Genomic DNA, 20654 nt, shown 5'->3' on the forward strand with positions numbered 1-20654 from the left:
AGAGAGAGAGAGGGAGAGAGGAGAAGTAGAAGAGGCGAGAGAGAGAGAGAGGAAGAGATGAGAGAGCAGATGAGAGAGATAAGATAGAGAGAGAGAAGAGTGAGAGAGGAGAGTGAGAGAGAGAGAGAGAGAGAGAGAGAGAGAGAGAGAGAGAGAGAACAGCAACCCAATTAGACCCAACCAAATCATGAGAAAACTAAAAGATAATTACTTGACATATTGGAAAGAATTTACAAAAAAAAACAGAGCAAACTAGAATGCTATTTGTCCCTAAACAGAGAGAACACAGAGGCAGAATACCTGACCTCTGTATACAGACATAACATGACCATCAGGAATCAGGTAAGACCCAAGTGCAGACCGTGTTGAAGTAACAATGTTTATTGCAGCAACCAGAGGCAAAGGTACAGGGCGGCAGGCAAGCTCAGGGTCAGACAGAGGTCAGAAATCCAGATAGGGTCAGGGGTCAGGCAGAGAGGTCAGGACGGGGCGGGTTCAGGGTCAAGTACCAGGAGAAAGAGATGAAAAAAGAGAGTCTGGGAAAAGACAGTAACTGACAAGGACATAAGACTGGTAATCTTGACAAACAAGACGAACTGGCAACAGACAAACAGAGAACACAGGTATAAATACACAGGGGATCATGGAGAAGATGAGTGACACCTGGAAGGGGGAGGGGGTGGAGACAATCAACAAAGACAGGTGAAACAGATCAGGGTGTGACAAGGACATTTGAAACGTCTCTATTCCTTTTGTAACTTCTGTCAGTGTAAATATTTACTGTTCATTTAAAAAAAAAATTTATTTACCTTTTGTTTATTATCTACGTCGCTTGCTTTGGCGACGTTTCCCAAATGTTTCCCCGTGACAATAAAACAATAAAACCTTCAATTGAAATTGAATTTGAGAGGTTTCACATTCCCTCTATTGATCAACGGTTCTGTGTTGTCTCAGTCGGTGTAGCACGGAGCTTGCAACACCAAGGGGTGTTGGGTTCGACTCCCGTCGGGGACCAGTACAGATGATTGGGGGGGGGGGACACGAGAAATGAATCCGCTCACTCGCTGGATAAGTCGCTCTGGATAAGAGTGTCTGTTAAATGTACGTTACCGTAATCAACACCTGTAATCCGTCATTGTTACAGTGTTATTCTAACCCTTCGTCGTCGTCATCGTCACCGGCAGCCGTAACGGATAAACAAACGGCTACCTGTGATGATTTATGATGTTCCGTTAAAACTGACGCATGTCGTCGTTTGTCAAGGTGATTTTATTATCCTTTTGGGTTCATGTTTTAACGGCGCGGGCGATGTTGATGACGACACAGAACAGAACAGGTCAGACCTGCGGAATTAACCCTGTAACCATGGAGAATTAACCCTGTAACCATGGAGAATTAACCCTGTAACCATGGAGAATTAACCCTGTAACCATGGAGAATTAACCCTGTAACCACGTGGAATTAACCCTAGCCCCCCCCAGGTCCCCCAGACCCCCCAGGTCCCCAGACCCCCCAGACCCCCCAGGTCCCCCAGACCCCGAGGCCCCCAGGCCCCCCAGGTCCCCCAGGCCCCCCAGGCACCCAGACCCCCCAGGTCCCCCAGGCCCCGATCTAAACCAAGGAATATTTTTTTTAATTCATTGTGATTGACTATAAATCTTCCAGACTGTGTGTTTTTAAGATGACATTTCAAACTGCATAGTTGACATTTATTCCCATGGGCTGGTTTAATAACAGGTTAACAAGTATTTGTACAGTTGTGACTTGACACTAAATCCATCTGTCATTTTTGATTAACTGTCATTCATATCAACTCATTATCGACATAATAGCCCGGCGGGTTAAAGAGACAACACAGGATAGGCACCGATCCCGCCTTTTGCCCCGCGGGGCAGTTATGTCGGTAATGAGAGTAAAAAAGGGAAATTCTGGACCACGTGATAGAGCGGGCGTGTGAGTTCTTGTCACACCTTTCCGGTGAAGCTGGTAACGGGTGGTGTTGTGAGTAGTGTGCTCCCCGGGAGAGAGAGAGAGAGACGGGGTGAGAAAGTGCCTGGACAAAACGGACCGGTAACGCGGGGATTAATAATAATAATAATGGACATGGCGGGACCGGTCAGTTGTAGTCTCGTTGAATCTGTCTGACTTTACCGGGAAAAGTTCCAAACATACCCGGTAACTTCTCATTCCAGAGAGAGTTGGGAAGATATTTCTGATTATTGTGGAATTAATGTTGTTTATTTAACTTGTGCTCCGTTTTTTAAAAAACATTTATTTATTTTTCCGGTTACTGTTCAGTGGGTCTCAAACCATGGCGTTATCACAGATCCAGTGTTTGGATGAGAATAACGTGAATCTCCGGACGAATGAATCTAAACCGGATTTTTTTTATTCCGAGGAACAACGTTTAGCGCTCGAGATTCTCCTCCGGGATGGAAGCGATGCTTTTAATAAATTCCTCCACGCGAATAATCTCCGGTGTTTCCTTTCGGACCAAGAGGTGGACCGTTTGACCCGGTCAGTAGAGGAAGTATACGACCCGGAACCAGAACTCAGTCAGGTTGTTGACTCAGACAGTGATGAACTCCCGGTGTCTCTTCAATACTGGCCGGAGCTTTCTGACTGCTCGCTCCCGCGGCTGGACCTCGGATGGCCGGACTGCGCGTCCTACAGAGGAGTGACTCGCGTCACTGTGTACGCGCAACCGCCACTGGACGGTAACGCGCACATCAAAGAGATGGTTAGGAAAACCATCGCGAATGCGCAGAAGGTAAGGCGAGTTTTTTTTTAAATAGAATTATTATGAAGGTTATATATCTTATGAAACATGAATACTGTCTGTCTGTCTGTCTGTCTGTCTGTCTGTCTGTCTGTCTGTCTGTCTGTCTGTCTGTCTGTCTGTCTGTCTGTTCCCATTCTCCAGGGTCATAGTACAGAACAGTATATTCCAGCATATACTGCTGCGGTACAAGACAAAGTACACACAGATTAAAGATACCAGATGACCTCATTGTTATGTGGCTGACTGCAAATCAATAGACACTGTGGGTTCAACCAACTATACATTAAAACCAGCTACAGAGGAGGAACTTTCACTAGGTCGTGACCCCCCCTACATTATAACCAGCTACAGAGGAGGAACTTTCACTAGGTCGTGACCCCCCCTACATTATAACCAGCTACAGAGGAGGGAACTTTCACTAGGTCGTGACCCCCCCCTACATTATAACCAGCTACAGAGGAGGAACTTTCACTAGGTCGTGACCCCCCCTACATTATAACCAGCTACAGAGGAGGAACTTTCACTAGGTCGTGACCCCCCCCCCCCTACATTATAACCAGCTACAGAGGAGGGAACTTTCACTAGGTCGTGACCCCCCCTACATTATAACCAGCTACAGAGGGGGAACTTTCACTAGGTCGTGACCCCCCCCTACATTATAACCAGCTACAGAGGAGGAACTTTCACTAGGTCGTGACCCCCCCTACATTATAACCAGCTACAGAGGGGGAACTTTCACTAGGTCGTGACCCCCCCCTACATTATAACCAGCTACAGAGGAGGAACTTTCACTAGGTCGTGACCCCCCCTACATTATAACCAGCTACAGAGGAGGGAACTTTCACTAGGTCGTGACCCCCCCCTACATTATAACCAGCTACAGAGGAGGGAACTTTCACTAGGTCGTGACCCCCCCCTACATTATAACCAGCTACAGAGGAGGAACTTTCACTAGGTCGTGACCCCCCCTACATTATAACCAGCTACAGAGGAGGAACTTTCACTAGGTCGTGACCCCCCCTACATTATAACCAGCTACAGAGGAGGAACTTTCACTAGGTCGTGACCCCCCCTACATTATAACCAGCTACAGAGGAGGGAACTTTCACTAGGTCGTGACCCCCCCTACATTATAACCAGCTACAGAGGAGGAACTTTCACTAGGTCGTGACCCCCCCCTACATTATAACCAGCTACAGAGGAGGAACTTTCACTAGGTCGTGACCCCCCCCTACATTAAAACCGGCTACAGAGGAGGAACTTTCACTAGGTCGTGACCCCCCCTACATTATAACCAGCTACAGAGGAGGAACTTTCACTAGGTCGTGACCCCCCCTACATTAAAACCAGCTACAGAGGAGGAACTTTCACTAGGTCGTGACCCCCCCTACATTATAACCAGCTACAGAGGAGGGAACTTTCACTAGGTTGTGACCCCCCCTACATTATAACCAGCTACAGAGGAGGAACTTTCACTAGGTCGTGACCCCCCCCTACATTATAACCAGCTACAGAGGAGGAACTTTCACTAGGTCGTGACCCCCCCTACATTATAACCAGCTACAGAGGAGGGAACTTTCACTAGGTCATGACCCCCCCTACATTATAACCAGCTACAGAGGAGGAACTTTCACTAGGTCGTGACCCCCCCTACATTATAACCAGCTACAGAGGAGGAACTTTCACTAGGTCGTGACCCCCCCTACATTAAAACCAGCTACAGAGGAGGAACTTTCACTAGGTCGTGACCCCCCCTACATTATAACCAGCTACAGAGGAGGAACTTTCACTAGGTCGTGACCCCCCCCCTACATTATAACCAGCTACAGAGGAGGGAACTTTCACTAGGTCGTGACCCCCCCAACATTATAACCAGCTACAGAGGAGGGAACTTTCACTAGGTCGTGACCCCCCCCCTACATTAAAACCAGCTACAGAGGAGGAACTTTCACTAGGTCGTGACCCCCCCTACATTATAACCAGCTACAGAGGAGGAACTTTCACTAGGTCGTGACCCCCCCTACATTATAACCAGCTACAGAGGAGGGAACTTTCACTAGGTCGTGACCCCCCCAACATTATAACCAGCTACAGAGGAGGGAACTTTCACTAGGTCGTGACCCCCCCTACATTATAACCAGCTACAGAGGAGGAACTTTCACTAGGTCGTGACCCCCCCCTACATTAAAACCAGCTACAGAGGAGGAACTTTCACTAGGTCGTGACCCCCCCTACATTATAACCAGCTACAGAGGAGGAACTTTCACTAGGTCGTGACCCCCCCCCTACATTATAACCAGCTACAGAGGAGGGAACTTTCACTAGGTCGTGACCCCCCCAACATTATAACCAGCTACAGAGGAGGGAACTTTCACTAGGTCGTGACCCCCCCTACATTATAACCAGCTACAGAGGAGGGAACTTTCACTAGGTCGTGACCCCCCCCTACATTATAACCAGCTACAGAGGAGGGAACTTTCACTAGGTCATGACCCCCCCCTACATTATAACCAGCTACAGAGGAGGGAACTTTCACTAGGTCGTGACCCCCCCCCCCTACATTATAACCAGCTACAGAGGAGGGAACTTTCACTAGGTCATGACCCCCCCCCTACATTATAACCAGCTACAGAGGAGGGAACTTTCACTAGGTCGTGACCCCCCCCTACATTATAACCAGCTACAGAGGGGGAACTTTCACTAGGTCGTGACCCCCCCCTACATTATAACCAGCTACAGAGGAGGGAACTTTCACTAGGTCGTGACCCCCCCTACATTATAACCAGCTACAGAGGAGGGAACTTTCACTAAGTCGTGACCCCCCCTACATAATAACCAGCTACAGAGGAGGGAACTTTCACTAGGTCGTAACCCCCCCCCCCCCCCTACATTATAACCAGCTACAGAGGAGGGAACTTTCACTAGGTCATGACCCCCCCCTACATTATAACCAGCTACAGAGGAGGGAACTTTCACTAGGTCGTGACCCCCCCTACATTATAACCAGCTACAGAGGGGGAACTTTCACTAGGTCGTGACCCCCCCTACATTATAACCAGCTACAGAGGAGGGAACTTTCACTAGGTCGTGACCCCCCCTACATTATAACCAGCTACAGAGGAGGGACTTTCACTAGGTCGTGACCCCCCCCCGACATTCTTAAATAGCATTTTTGTCCCCCCCAGTGTTATAATTTGTGGTTAATTCCGCGTGGTTACGGGGTTAATTCCACGTGGTTACAGGGTTAATTCCGCGTGGTTACGGGGTTAATTCCGCATGGTTACGGGGTTAATTCCGCGTGGTTACGGGGTTAATTCCACGTGGTTACGGGGTTAATTCCGCGTGGTTACGGGGTTAATCCCGCGTGGTTACAGGGTTAATTCCACGTGGTTACAGGGTTAATTCCGCGTGGTTACAGGGTTAATTCCCCATGGTTACAGGGTTAATTCCGCGTGGTTACAGGGTTAATTCCGCGTGGTTACAGGGTTAATTCCCCATGGTTACAGGGTTAATTCCGCGTGGTTACAGGGTTAATTCCCCATGGTTACAGGGTTAATTCCGCATGGTTACAGGGTTAATTCCGCGTGGTTACAGGGTTAATTCCCCATGGTTACAGGGTTAATTCCGCGTGGTTACAGGGTTAATTCCGCGTGGTTACAGGGTTAATTCCCCATGGTTACAGGGTTAATTCCGCGTGGTTACAGGGTTAATTCCCCATGGTTACAGGGTTAATTCCGCGTGGTTACAGGGTTAATTCCGCGTGGTTACAGGGTTAATTCCCCATGGTTACAGAGGGTTAATTCCGCGTGGTTACAGGGTTAATTCCCCATGGTTACAGGGTTAATTCCGCGTGGTTACAGGGTTAATTCCCCATGGTTACAGGGTTAATTCCGCGTGGTTACAGGGTTAATTCCGCGTGGTTACGGGGTTAATTCCGCGTGGTTACAGGGTTAATTCCATGTGGTTACAGGGTTAATTCCGCGTGGTTACGGGGTTAATTCCGCATGGTTACAGGGTCAACTAAGAATCAACTCAAAGGGTTAACAGTTTCGTCATTCATTCAGAGTGGTTAAGGTCGGGACTATGTTCTGGGGAAGGCTTAAATCATGACCAGGGTCAGAGACCCTCAGGAAGTGAGATCATCACGACCAGGGTCAGAGACCCCCAGGAAGTGAGATCATCACGACCAGGGTCAGAGACCCACAGGAAGTGAGATCATCACGACCGGGGTCAGAGACCCTCAGGAAGTGAGATCATCACGACCAGGGTCAGAGACCCTCAGGAAGTGAGATCATCACGACCAGGGTCAGAGACCCTCAGGAAGTGAGATCACGACCAGGGTCTGAGACCCTCAGGAAGTGAGATCACGACCAGGATCACAGACCCTCAGGAAGTGAGATCATCACGACCAGGGTCACAGACCCTCAGGAAGTGAGATCACGACCAGGGTCTGAGACCCTCAGGAAGTGAGATCACGACCAGGGTCACAGACCCTCAGGAAGTGAGATCACGACCAGGGTCAGAGACCCACAGGAAGTGAGATCACGACCAGGGTCTGCCATATCAACAGCGACTCATGAGCAGTTAGGGTTAAGTGCCTTGCTCTAGGGAGCATCGACAGAATTTCACCTTGTCAGCTCCGGGATTCTAACTGGTGACGTTTCAGTTACTGTCCCAAAGTGCTAACCGCAAGGCTACCTGCTAGCTACTGGCCCATAGCTTTAACCGCTAGGCTACCTGTTAGTTACTGGCCCATAGCTTTAACCGCTAGGCTACCTGCTAGTTACTGGCCCATAGCTTTAACCGCTAGGCTACCTGCTAGCTACTGGCCCATAGCTTTAACCACTAGGCTACCTGCTATTTACTGGCCCATTGCTTTAACCGCTAGGCTACCTGCCAGTTACTGACCCATAGCTTTAACCGCTAGGCTACCAGCTAGTTACTGGCCCATAGCTTTAACCACTAGGCTACCTGCTAGTTACTGGCCCATAGCTTTAACCACTAGGCTACATGCTAGTTACTGGCCCAAAGTGCTAACCACTAGGCTACCTGCTAGTTACTGGCCCATAGCTTTAACCGCTAGGTTACCTGCTAGTTACTGGCCCAAAGATCTAACCGGTAGACTACCTGCTAGTTACTGGCCCATAGCTTTAACCGCTAGGCTACCTGCTAGTTACTGGCCCATAGCTTTAACCGCTAGGCTACCTGCTAGTTACTGGCCCAAAGATCTAACCGGTAGACTACCTGCCAGTTACTGGCCCATAGCTTTAACCGCTAGGCTACCTGCTAGTTACTGGCCCATAGCTTTAACCGCTAGGCTACCTGCTAGTTACTGGCCCAAAGTGCTAACCACTAGGCTACCTGCTAGTTACTGGCCCATAGCTCTAACCGCTAGGCTACCTGCTAGTTACTGGCCCATAGCTTTAACCGCTAGGCTACCTGCTAGTTACTGGCCCAACGCTTTAACCGCTAGGCTACCTGCTAGTTACTGGCCCATAGCTTTAACCGCTAGGCTACCTGCTAGTTACTGGCCCATAGCTTTAACCGCTAGGCTACCTGCTAGTTACTGGCCCATAGCTTTAACCGCTAGGCTACCTGGTAGTTACTGGCCCATAGCTCTAACCACTAGGCTACCTGCTAGTTACTGGCCCATAGCTCTAACCGCTAGGCTACCTGCTAGTTACTGGCCCATAGCTCTAACCGCTAGGCTACCTGCTAGTTACTGGCCCATAGCTTTAACCGCTAGGCTACCTGCTAGTTACTGGCCCATAGCTTTAACCGCTAGGCTACCTGCTAGTTACTGGCCCATAGCTTTAACCGCTAGGCTACCTGCTAGCTACTGGCCCATAGCTTTAACCGCTAGGCTACCTGCTGGTTACTGGCCCATAGCTTTAAGCGCTAGGCTACCTGCTAGTTACTGGCCCAACGCTTTAACCGCTAGGCTACCTGCTAGTTACTGGCCCATAGCTTTAACCGCTAGGCTACCTGCTAGTTACTGGCCCAACGCTTTAACCGCTAGGCTACCTGCTAGTTACTGGCCCAACGCTTTAACCGCTAGGCTACCTGCTAGTTACTGGCCCATAGCTTTAACCGCTAGGCTACCTGCTAGTTACTGGCCCATAGCTTTAACCGCTAGGCTACCTGCTAGTTACTGGCCCAACGCTTTAACCGCTAGGCTACCTGCCGCCCTATCATGCATTCTAACGTGTCTTGACCTGTGTGTGTGTGTGTGTGTGTCTGTGTGTGTGTGTGTGTGTGTTTGCGTGTGTGTGTGTGTGTGTGTGTGTGTGTGTGTGTGTGTGTGTGTGTGTGTGTGTGTGTGTGTGTGTGTGTGTGTAGGTGATTGCGGTGGTGATGGACCAGTTTACGGACGTAGATATCTTCAGAGACCTTCTGGAGGCGTGCTTTAAAAGGAAAGTGTCTGTCTACATCCTGTTGGAAAGAGCAGCGTTACCTCACTTCCTGTCTATGGCTGAGCGGGCCGCCATGCATCTCGGGCACCTGAAGGTAACACATTGGTGCTTGAGGTTTTTTACACCACAGAGTGTTAATGACCAGTTTAGTTCTGGTGCTTGGGAGGTTTTTACACCACAGAGTGTTAATGAGCAGTTTAGTTCTGGTGCTTGGGGGGGTTTTACACCACAGAGTGTTAATGACCAGTTTAGTTCTGGTGCTTGGGGGGGTTTTACACCACAGAGTGTTAATGAGCAGTTTAGTTCTGCTGCTTGGGGGGTTTTACACCACAGAGTGTTAATGAGCAGTTTAGTTCTGGTGCTTGGGGGGGGTTTTACACCACAGAGTGTTAATGAGCAGTTTAGTTCTGGTGCTTGGGGGGTTTTACACCACAGAGTGTTAATGAGCAGCAGTAGGTCTGGTCCTTGGGGGGTTTTACACCACAGAGTATTAATGAGCAGTTTAGTTCTGGTGCTTGGGGGGGTTTTACACCACAGAGTGTTAATGAGCAGTTTAGTTCTGGTGCTTGGGGTTTTTTACACCACAGAGTGTTAATGAGCAGTTTAGTTCTGGTGCTTGGGGGGTTTTACACCACAGAGTGTTAATGAGCAGTTTAGTTCTGCTGCTTGGGGGGGTTTTACACCACAGAGTGTTAATGAGCAGTTTAGTTCTGGTGCTTGAGGGGGGTTTTACACCACAGAGTGTTAATGAGCAGTTTAGTTCTGGTGCTTGGGAGGTTTTTACACCACAGAGTGTTAATGAGCAGTTTAATTCTGGTGCTTGGGGGGTTTTTACACCACAGAGTGTTAATGAGCAGTTTAATTCTGGTGCTTGGGGGGTTTTAACACCACAGAGTGTTAATGAGCCGCAGTAGTTCTGGGTCCTCTTTCTCAAAAGCATTTTTTTAAAGGAAAAGTTCCTTCATAAGAATCTTAATAGGAGCTCACTAGAGGAAAGTGTATTGTTGTACCGTAGGCCGACATCTGCCTCTTAACTGATGGCCCAAATCAGCTCTTCAACCACAGCCAGAATAACACAGTCGTCTATAATGGGTTTTCACACCTGTCCTGGTGTGCCAATGGATAGGCTAACGGGTAGCCTACAGAATGCAGCCTATTGGAATGGATAGGCTAACGGTTAGCCTACAGAATGCAGCCTATTGGAATGGATAGGCTAACGGGTAGCCTACAGAATGCAGCCTATTGGAATGGATAGGCTAACGGGTAGCCTACAGAATGCAGCCTATTGGAATGGATAGGCTAACGGGTAGCCTACATAATGCAGCCTATTGGAATGGATAGGCTAACGGGTAGCCTACATAATGCAGCCTATTGGAATGGATAGGCTAACGGGTAGCCTACAGAATGCAGCCTATTGGAATGGATAGGCTAACGGGTAGCCTACAGAATGCAGCCTATTGGAATGGATAGGCTAACGGGTAGCCTACAGAATGCAGCCTATTGGAATGGATAGGCTAACGGTTAGCCTACAGAATGCAGCCTATTGGAATGGATAGGCTAACGGGTAGCCTACAGAATGCAGCCTATTGGAATAGATAGGCTAACGGTTAGCCTACAGAATGCAGCCTATTGGAATAGATAGGCTAACGGTTAGCCTACAGAATGCAGCCTATTGGAATGGATAGGCTAACGGTTAGCCTACAGAATGCAGCCTATTGGAATGGATAGGCTAACGGTTAGCCTACAGAATGCAGCCTATTGGAATGGAATGAAATAACAGAGGGGGGCTATTGCAAACATCGATGGCACTAGACAATCGCCAGCTGCTGTCTCGTTAACTCATCAATACACAGCTAAATTCCCCCCCACACAGCTGCTGCCTCGTTAACTCATCAATACACAGCTAAATTCCCCCACACACACACAGCCGCTGCCTCGTTAACTCATCAATACACAGCTAAATTCCCCCCCACACAGCTGCTGTCTCGTTAACTCATCAATACTCAGCTAAATTCCCTCCCACTGTCTCGTTAACTCATCAATACTCAGCTAAAACCCCCCCACACACACAGCTGCTGCCTCGTTAACTCATCAATACACAGCTAAATTCCCCCCACTGTCTCGTTAACTCATCAATACACAACTAAATTCCCCCCCACACACACAGCTGCTGTCTCGTTAACTCATCAATACACAGCTAAATTCCCCCCACTGTCTCGTTAACTCATCATACACAGCTAAATTCCCCCCCACACAGCTGCTGCCTCGTTAACTCATCAATACACAGCTAAATTCCCCCCACTGTCTCGTTAACTCATCAATACACAGCTAAATTCCCCCCCCACTGTCTCGTTAACTCATCAATACACAGCTAAATTCCCCCCCACTGTCTCGTTAACTCATCAATACACAGCTAAATTCCCCCACACACACAGCTGCTGCCTCGTTAACTCATCAATACACAGCTAAATTCCCCCCGCTGTCTCGTTAACTCATCAATACACAGCTAAATTCCCCCACACACACAGCTGCTGCCTCGTTAACTCATCAATACACAGCTAAATTCCCCCCGCTGTCTCGTTAACTCATCAATACACAGCTAAATTCCCCCCCATACAGCTGCTGCCCTCGTTAACTCATCAATACGCAGCTAAATTCCCCCCCACTGTCTCGTTAACTCATCAATACACAGCTAAATTCCCCCCCACTGTCTCGTTAACTCATCAATACACAGCTAAATTCCCCCCCACTGTCTCGTTAACTCATCAATACACAGCTAAATTCCCCCCACTGCCTCGTTAACTCATCAATATGCAGCACCGACCGGCTGTTATTCCAGGAAGAGGTGAAAGCAGAACCGTCTGACGAGGAACGTAATTCAGCTAAACTATTAAAAGTGGAATAAATGTTGTACTTTTGGAACCAATGGACAACACCCTTCCAGTCACCGTAGGAGACCGTAGGAAACACTGTAGCCGTCACTATAGCAACCCAACTCCCATTTGTTACCACTGTCACGTGTCCCAGGGGTTTTCAAACTGTTTTTCCCACAACCTTTAAAAAGGGAGACGCAGACAGACAGGCAGACAGACAGACAGGCAGGCAGGCAGACAGGCAGGCAGGCAGACAGGCAGGCAGGCAGGCAGGCAGGCAGGCAGGCAGGCAGACAGACAGACAGACAGACAGACAGACAGGCAGGCAGGCAGGAAGGCAGGCAAACAGACAGACAGACAGACAGGCAGACAGACAGACAGCATTCAGAACAGGGAGACAGAACAGGGAGAGGGAGACGGAGAGGAGTGGAGGGAGAGAGAAAAACAGAGAGAGAGAGAGACAGAGAGAGAGAGAGAGAGAGAGAGAGAGAGAGAGAGAGAGAGAGAGAGAGAGAGAGAGAGAGAGATAGAGAGAGAGAGAGAGAGAGAGAGAGAGAGAGAGAGAGGGAGAGAGAGAGAGTATTTTATAGAGCCCCAGTGTTATGAATGTGTGCTACTTTCCATATGTTATCTGCCAGTTAAACAGGCTTCACCAGGTCACACCCACAGAACAGACAAAAGACATGTCTACCTGTCGAACCACTTACTGTACACACCTGTCACTATGTCCTGCTGTCCACTGTCCTCTCAACACCCCCGTCATTATGTCCTGCTGTCCACTGTCCTCTCAACACACCAGTCATTATGTCCTGCTGTCCTCTCAACACACCTGTCATTATGTCCTGCTGTCCTCTCAACACACCTGTCATTATGTCCTGCTGTCCACTGTCCTCTCAACACACCAGTCATTATGTCCTGCTGTCCTCTCAACACACCAGTCATTATGTCCTGCTGTCCTCTCAACACACCTGTCATTATGTCCTGCTGTCCTCTCAACACCCCTCTTTCCTGCTGTCCACTGTCCTCTCAACACACCAGTCATTATGTCCTGCTGTCCTCTCAACACACCCGTCATTATGTCCTGCTGTCCACTGTCCTCTCAACACCCCTCTGTCCTGCTGTCCACTGTCCTCTCAACACCCCTCTGTCCTGCTGTCCACTGTCCTCTCAACACCCCTCTGTCCTGCTGTCCTCTGTCCTCTCAACACCCCTCTGTCCTGCAGAGCCTGCGTGTGCGTGTGACAGGGGGAGCAGAGTTCTTCAGCAGGTCGTGTTCCAGGGTGAGAGGACGTCTGGGTCACAGGTTCCTGTTGGTAGATGGAGACAAGGCTGTTTCTGGATCGTACAGGTACCCTGACCTCTGACCCCTTGACCCCTAACTCTCTGACCCCTAACCTCTGACCCCTGACCCCTAACCTCTAACCCTCTGACCCCTAACCTCTGACCCCTAACCCTCTGACCCCTAACCTCTGACCCTCTAACCCCTAACCCTCTGACCCCTAACCCTCTGACCCCTAACCCTCTGACCCCTAACCCTCTGGCCCCTAACCCTCTGACCCCTAACCTCTGATCCCTAACCCTCTGACCCCTAACCCGCTGACCCCTAACCCGCTGACCCCTAACCCTCTGACCCCTTACCTCTAACCCTCTGACCCCTAACCTCTGACCCTCTGACCCCTAACCCTCTGACCTCTAACCCTCTGACCCCTAACCCTCTGACCCCTAACCTCTGACCCCTTACCTCTAACCCTCTGACCCCTAACCTCTGACCCCTAACCCTCTGACCCCTAACCTCTGACCCCTTACCTCTAACCCTCTGACCCCTAACCTCTGACCCCTAACCCTCTGACCCCTAACCCTCTGACCTCTAACCCTCTGACCCCTAACTGTATGGTTACAGGGTTAATTCCGCATGGTTACAGGGTTAATTCCCCATGGTTACAGGGTTAATTCCGCGTGGCTACAGGGTTAATTCCGCGTAGTTACAGGGTTAATTCCGCGTGGTTACAGGGTTAATTCCGCATGGTTACAGGGTTAATTCCCCATGGTTACAGGGTTAATTCCGCGTGGTTACAGGATTAATACAGAAACAACACAAAGGGTTAGGTTTAGGTTTTCATTCAGAGGACTAGAGGGGCTATGGTTTGGGGAAGGCTTAATTATTAAAAACCAGCAGGCATCGGTCTGAGCATCACTAGTTCAGTACCATTTCATTTTTTTTGTTGCGATCGCCGAGGAAGGCTCTTTGTAGTGACGACCCCTAACCTCTGACCCCTAACCCTCTGACCCCTAACCCTCTGACCTCTAACCCTCTGACCCCTAACCCTCTGACCTCTAACCCTCTGACCCCTAACCCTCTGACCCCTAACCTCTGACCCCTTACCTCTAACCCTCTGACCCCTAACCTCTGACCCCTAACCCTCTGACCCCTAACCTCTGACCCCTTACCTCTAACCCTCTGACCCCTAACCTCTGACCCCTAACCCTCTGACCCCTAACCCTCTGACCTCTAACCCTCTGACCCCTAACTGTATGGTTACAGGGTTAATTCCGCATGGTTACAGGGTTAATTCCGCATGGTTACAGGGTTAATTCCCCATGGTTACAGGGTTAATTCCGCGTGGTTACAGGATTAATACAGAAACAACACAAAGGGTTAGGTTTAGGTTTTCATTCAGAGGACTAGAGGGGCTACGGTTTGGGGAAGGCTTAATTATTAAAAACCAGCAGGCATCGGTCTGAGCATCACTAGTTCAGTACCATTTCATTTTTTTTGTTGCGATCGCCGAGGAAGGCTCTTTGTAGTGACGACCCCTAACCTCTGACCCCTAACCCTCTGACCCCTAACCCTCTGACCTCTAACCCTCTGACCCCTAACCCTCTGACCTCTAACCCTCTGACCCCTAACCCTCTGACCCCTAACCTCTGACCCCTTACCTCTAACCCTCTGACCCCTAACCTCTGACCCCTAACCCTCTGACCCCTAACCTCTGACCCCTTACCTCTAACCCTCTGACCCCTAACCTCTGACCCCTAACCCTCTGACCCCTAACCCTCTGACCTCTAACCCTCTGACCCCTAACTGTATGGTTACAGGGTTAATTCCGCATGGTTACAGGGTTAATTCCGCATGGTTACAGGGTTAATTCCCCATGGTTACAGGGTTAATTCCGCGTGGTTACAGGATTAATACAGAAACAACACAAAGGGTTAGGTTTAGGTTTTCATTCAGAGGAATAGAGGGGCTATGGTTTGGGGAAGGCTTAATTATTAAAAACCAGCAGGCATCGGTCTGAGCATCACTAGTTCAGTACCATTTCATTTTTTTTGTTGCGATCGCCGAGGAAGGCTCTTTGTAGTGACGACCCCTAACCTCCGACCCCTGTCTGTGTGCTCCTTCCCTTCCAGTTTCACCTGGACGGCGTCTCGTTTGGACAGACACCTGGTCACCTTGGTAACGGGCCAGGCGGTTGACTCCTTTGACCAGCTGTTCCGTGACCTCTACCTGACCTCCAGCGGGGTCGACCTCCGCGGGGTCACCATGGAGACGGAGCCGGAGCCGGAGCCCCTCCCCAAGGCCACCCCTGTCGCTTCTCTCTCCGCAGCTAACGCCAGGAAGCTGTTCAGCCCTAAATACGCCCTGGTGATCGGCGACGCTAACGCTAACGCTAGCGGCGCCAGCCCCGTCTCCTCCGGAAAGAACTCCAACTCCCAGAACCCCTTGAAAACAAAGGTACCAGAATGCATTGCTCCCCCAACGTTACCATAATGTACCGTGCTCGTTAATAAAACACCTGTAGATTTGTTTATTTACATTCTTTTAAAAAGTTTCCTTATCATTCAATCAATCTAGGGGCGTGTCCCGGAGCTAGTGGAAGCCCCGCCCCTCCACCCGGGATTAGCCTATCTGGAGAAAGCGTACCTGATTCCGTACCTGCCCACCTGGCCCGAACCCGACCCCCCCAGAGACGTCATCGGGTTCATTAACGTGCGGGACGCGACGCGTCCGACCCAGGTGCACCTGCAACGCTCCGAGAGGTTCGAGACGAGCCAGGCCATACGCTTCAGCAGTCCCTTTGCCCTGCCCAATGAGGAGCCACTTCCTGACAGGGCTGTGCCTAGACCAACCCCTACCCTTAACTCTACTCCTACCCCTACCCTTAACTCTACTCCTACCCCTACCCCTAACTCTACCCCTACCCCTAACTCTACCCCTACCCCTAACTCTACCCCTACCCCTAACTCTACCCCTACCCCTAACTCTACCCCTACCCCTAAATCTACCCCTACCCCTAACTCTACCCCTACCCCTAACTCTACCCCTACCCCTAACTCTACCCCTACCCCTAACTCTACCCCTACCCCTAACTCTACACCTACCCTTAACTCTACCCCTACCCCTTCCCTTAACTCTACACCTACCCCTAACTCTACCCTTAACTCTACCCCTACCCCTAACTCTACCCCTACCCCTAACTCTACCCCTACCCCTAAATCTACCCCTACCCTTAACTCTACCCCTACCCCTAAATCTACCCCTAACTGTACCCCTAACTCTATTCCCTACCCCATCTCCCCCACTCTCCCCAGTCCCGTATGCCCCTCCCTTACCCTCACCCCAGTCCCTAAACCCCGGACGGTGCAGTTGGTCATGAGGAGCGGGAGTGGTCAGGACCTATGTGGAGTCAGAGTGGTCAAGAAGACAGACAGTCTGGAGCTAACAGGACCACAAACAGGACCACAAACAGGACCACAAACAGACTGTCTGAATGGAACTGGACTGTGGCTAGACTGCGAGACCGCACTGCGAACACAGAGTGACTGTGAGACCGCACTGCAACCCCAGAGTGACTGCGAGACTGCAGTGCAACCCCAGAGTGACTGCGAGATCGCAGTAGTACCCCAGAGTGACTGCGAGACCGCAGTAGTACCCCAGAGTGACTGCGAGACCGCAGTAGTACCCCAGAGTGACTGCAAGACCACAGTAGTACCCCAGAGTGACTGCGAGACCGCAGTGCAACCCCAGAGTGACTGCGAGACCGCAGTGCAACCCCAGAGTGGCTGCAAGACCGCAGTGCAACTCTAGAGTGACTGCGAGACCTCGGTAGTACCCCAGAGTGACTGCAAGACCGCAGTGCAACTCCAGAGTGACTGCGAGACCTCGGTAGTACCCCAGAGTGACTGCGAGACCGCAGTGCGACCCCAGAGGGACTGCGAAACCGTAAAAGGACTGTATCAGCACACACTCCCGAGCTGCGTACAGCGACAGCTGTTAACGAGGAGTCCGGCGTGTCGTCCCCGTCCTGTGAATCTAACATGTCGACGCCGTCGGAGGAATATTATGAGTGTAGTGACTCTGTAAACTCTGAGTCTGTCTGTGATCTACTGGCCAACGAGCTACACTGGAGACCTGAGGGGGAAGAGACTCCACGCCCTACACAGAATACACACCCTACTGTAGATACTACACATAGCATAGATACTAAACATACTGCAGTTAGCATGGAGAAAGAAGAGGCTAACACTCAGCTAGCACAGCAGGTTAACAGTCAGCTAGCACAACAGGCTAACAGTCAGCTAGCACAACAGGTTAACACTCAAGTAGCACAACAGGCTAACACTCAGCTAGCACAACAGGCTAACACTCAGCTAGCACAACGGGCTAACACTCAGCTAGCACAACAGGCTAACACACAGCTAGCACAACAGGCTAACACTCAGCTAGCACAACAGGCTAACACTCAACTAGCACAACAGGCTAACACTCAGCTAGCACAAGAGAAACAGTAGTATGTTAACGATTTGCTAACACAGGAACTACAACAATGTGACAGCCAGTAAACAGTTGAGGGCACAAGGGGAGGGACCGGCGATTCAGTCATCTCACTGATAACCTCTGACCTCTGAGACGAACCACCATAGTGACACTACGGAAAGAGGAGGCCAGCGTTGACCTTATGCAACAGTATAGCTTCCGTCCCTCTCCTCGCCCCAACCTGGGCTTGAACCAGGGACCCTCTGCGCCCATCAAGAACTGACACTCCACGAAAGCATCGTTACCCATCGCGCCACAAAAGCCGCGGCCCTCGCAGAGCAAAGGGGAACAACTACTTAAGGTCGCAGAGCGAGTGACGTCACCCGATTGAAACGCTACTAGCGCGCACCACCGCTAACTAGCTAGCCATTTCACATCGGTTACACCACCGCTAACTAGCTAGCCATTTCACATCGGTTACACCACCGCTAACTAGCTAGCCATTTCACATCGGTTACACCACCGCTAACTAGCTAGCCATTTCACATCGGTTACACCACCGCTAACTAGCTAGCCATTTCACATCGGTTACACCACCGCTAACTAGCTAGCCATTTCACATTGGTTACACTTACACAGGCTAGCGATGAGCCTATACTCACTAACACTGACCGTACACTGGTACAGGCTAGCGATGAGCCTATACTCACTAACACTGACCGTACACTGGTACAGGCTAGCGATGAGCCTATACTAGCTAACACTGGTACAGGCTAGCGATGAGCCTATACTAGCTAGTGAGGACTCTAAAGTGGACACACAGCTGGAAAGACTTCTGGAGACATGAGATACCTCACCCACAATCCCAACCCCACCCCACGCCTCGCCGTCCCCCAGGTCCACACCCAGAGAGACACAGTTACAGTCCTGCACACTGAAAGAGACAGACCAGAGGAACATACAGGACAGACAAACAGACAGGACACAGGACAGGCCAACAGACAGGACAGACCAACAGACAGGACACAGGACAGACCAGTAGACAGGATACAGGACAGGCCAACAGACAGGACAGACCAGTAGACAGGACACAGGACAGACCAACAGACAGGACACAGGACAGACAAACAGACAGGACAGACCAACAGACAGGACACAGGACAGACCAACAGACAGGACACAGGGAGACAACAAGGGCGCCGGGCTCGGACCACAAACCTCTAACCTTTAACCTTTGGCCGGGAACATTTTTTTTGTGACCTGTGAGGTCATCAAATGCCTGACCATCTGGATTTAGCACACAGAACTCTGGGAAAAACAGCTGCTTCTCACACACACACGCCACTCAGTGTCACACACACACACACAAACACACACACACACACACACACACACACACACACACACACACGTTTGTTTTGTGTCGGACCTGGCAGAGAGGAGAGAGACTGTTGTGTTTCCTGTGGTGAAAATACAGACAGCATTAAGACTAATTGACACGATGCAACATCCAAAGTCCGTTCCCCGGTCCGTTCCCCGGTCCGTTCCCCGTCCGTTCCCCGTCCGTTCCCCGGTCCGTTCCCCGGTCCGTTCCCCGGTCCCGGTCCGTTCCCGGTCCGTTCCCCGGTCCCGGTCCGTTCCCAGTCCGTTCCCCGTCCGTTCCCGGTCCGTTCCCCGTCCGTTCCCCGGTCCGTTCCCCGTCCGTTCCCCGTCCGTTCCCCGGTCCGTTCCCCGTCCATTCCCGGTCCGTTCCCCGGTCCGTTCCCCGTCCATTCCCGGTCCGTTCCCCGTCCGTTCCCCGGTCCGTCCCCGGTCCGTCCCCGGTCCGTTCCCCGGTCCGTTCCCCCGTCCGTCCCCGGTCCGTCCCCGGTCCGTTCCCCGGTCCGTTCCCCCGTCCGTTCCCCCGTCCGTCCCCGGTCCGTTCCCGGTCCGTTCCCGGTCCGTTCCCCGGTCCGTTCCCCGGTCCGTTCCCCGTCCATTCCCGGTCCGTTCCCCCGTCCGTCCCCGGTCCGTTCCCCCGTCCGTCCCCAGTCCGTTCCCCCGTCCGTCCCCGGTCCGTTCCCCGTCCGTTCCCCGTCCGTTCCCCCGTCCGTCCCCGGTCCGTTCCCCGGTCCGTTCCCCGTCCGTCCGTCCCCCGTCCGTCCCCGGTCCGTTCCCGGTCCGTTCCCGGTCCGTTCCCCGGTCCGTTCCCCGGTCCGTTCCCCGGTCCGTCCCCGGTCCGTTCCCCGGTCCGTTCCCCCGTCCGTCCCCGGTCCGTTCCCCCGTCCGTCCCCGGTCCGTTCCCCCGTCCGTCCCCGGTCCGTTCCCCCGTCCGTCCCCGGTCCGTTCCCCGTCCGTTCCCCGGTCCGTTCCCCGGTCCGTTCCCCGTCCGTTCCCCGGTCCGTTCCCCGTCCGTTCCCCGTCCGTTCCCCGTCCGTTCCCCGTCCGTTCCCCGGTCCGTTCCCCGGTCCGTTCCCGGCCCGTTCCCCGGTCCGTTCCCCGTCCGTTCCCCGGTCCGTTCCCCGTCCGTTCCCCGTCCGTTCCCCGTCCGTTCCCCGTCCGTTCCCCGGTCCATTCCCCGGTCCGTTCCCCGTCCTCATGGACACCTTTCAAAGGGAGTTTGGAAGGACAGGATGCAGAAGTCTTGTGCGGGACAGAGAGCCAGGAGAATGGTGTGTTTTTCTACAAGGGTTATGAATGTAGTGATGTTGAAATGTACAAACTGTGGAGAGATTAAAGCTTTTTGTACGGTTTCTCTTGTTTTGTCTCTGGTTGTCTGACGGGATTTTAAAACAAAAGCTGTGTGTTTAATTTAAATAGGAAGGACCTATTGGCACTGTCCTCTCCTGCTG

The 20654-nt window shown here is 51.4% G+C and overlaps 1 protein-coding gene across 1 annotated transcript; it reads left to right on the forward strand.

Annotated features, from left to right (window-relative positions):
• Positions 1-1980: 1980 nt before the first annotated feature.
• LOC115184250 (protein FAM83G-like) lies at positions 1981-17154 on the forward strand. Its single transcript, XM_029745281.1, has 6 exons — positions 1981-2770; positions 9122-9289; positions 13292-13416; positions 15477-15801; positions 15922-16259; positions 16659-17154. Exons 1-6 carry the CDS (start codon positions 2312-2314, stop codon positions 17152-17154), a joined length of 1911 nt encoding a protein of 636 aa, XP_029601141.1. The 5' UTR covers positions 1981-2311.
• The last annotated feature ends 3500 nt before the right edge of the window (positions 17155-20654 follow it).

This window comes from Salmo trutta, unplaced genomic scaffold (genome assembly GCF_901001165.1).
Source record: "Salmo trutta unplaced genomic scaffold, fSalTru1.1, whole genome shotgun sequence".
NCBI classification, from domain to species: domain Eukaryota; kingdom Metazoa; phylum Chordata; class Actinopteri; order Salmoniformes; family Salmonidae; genus Salmo; species Salmo trutta.

Excerpts from the sequence above, each read along its gene's own strand:
- LOC115184250 (XM_029745281.1), top strand. The coding sequence starts at position 2,312 with ATGGCGTTATCACAGATCCAGTGTTTGGATGAGAATAACGTGAATCTC. Across the intron at positions 9,290-13,291 it reads TGCATCTCGGGCACCTGAAG|AGCCTGCGTGTGCGTGTGAC; the intron begins GTAACACATTGG and ends TCTGTCCTGCAG. Across the intron at positions 16,260-16,658 it reads CCTACCCCTACCCCTAACTC|TCCCGTATGCCCCTCCCTTA; the intron begins TACCCCTACCCC and ends CACTCTCCCCAG.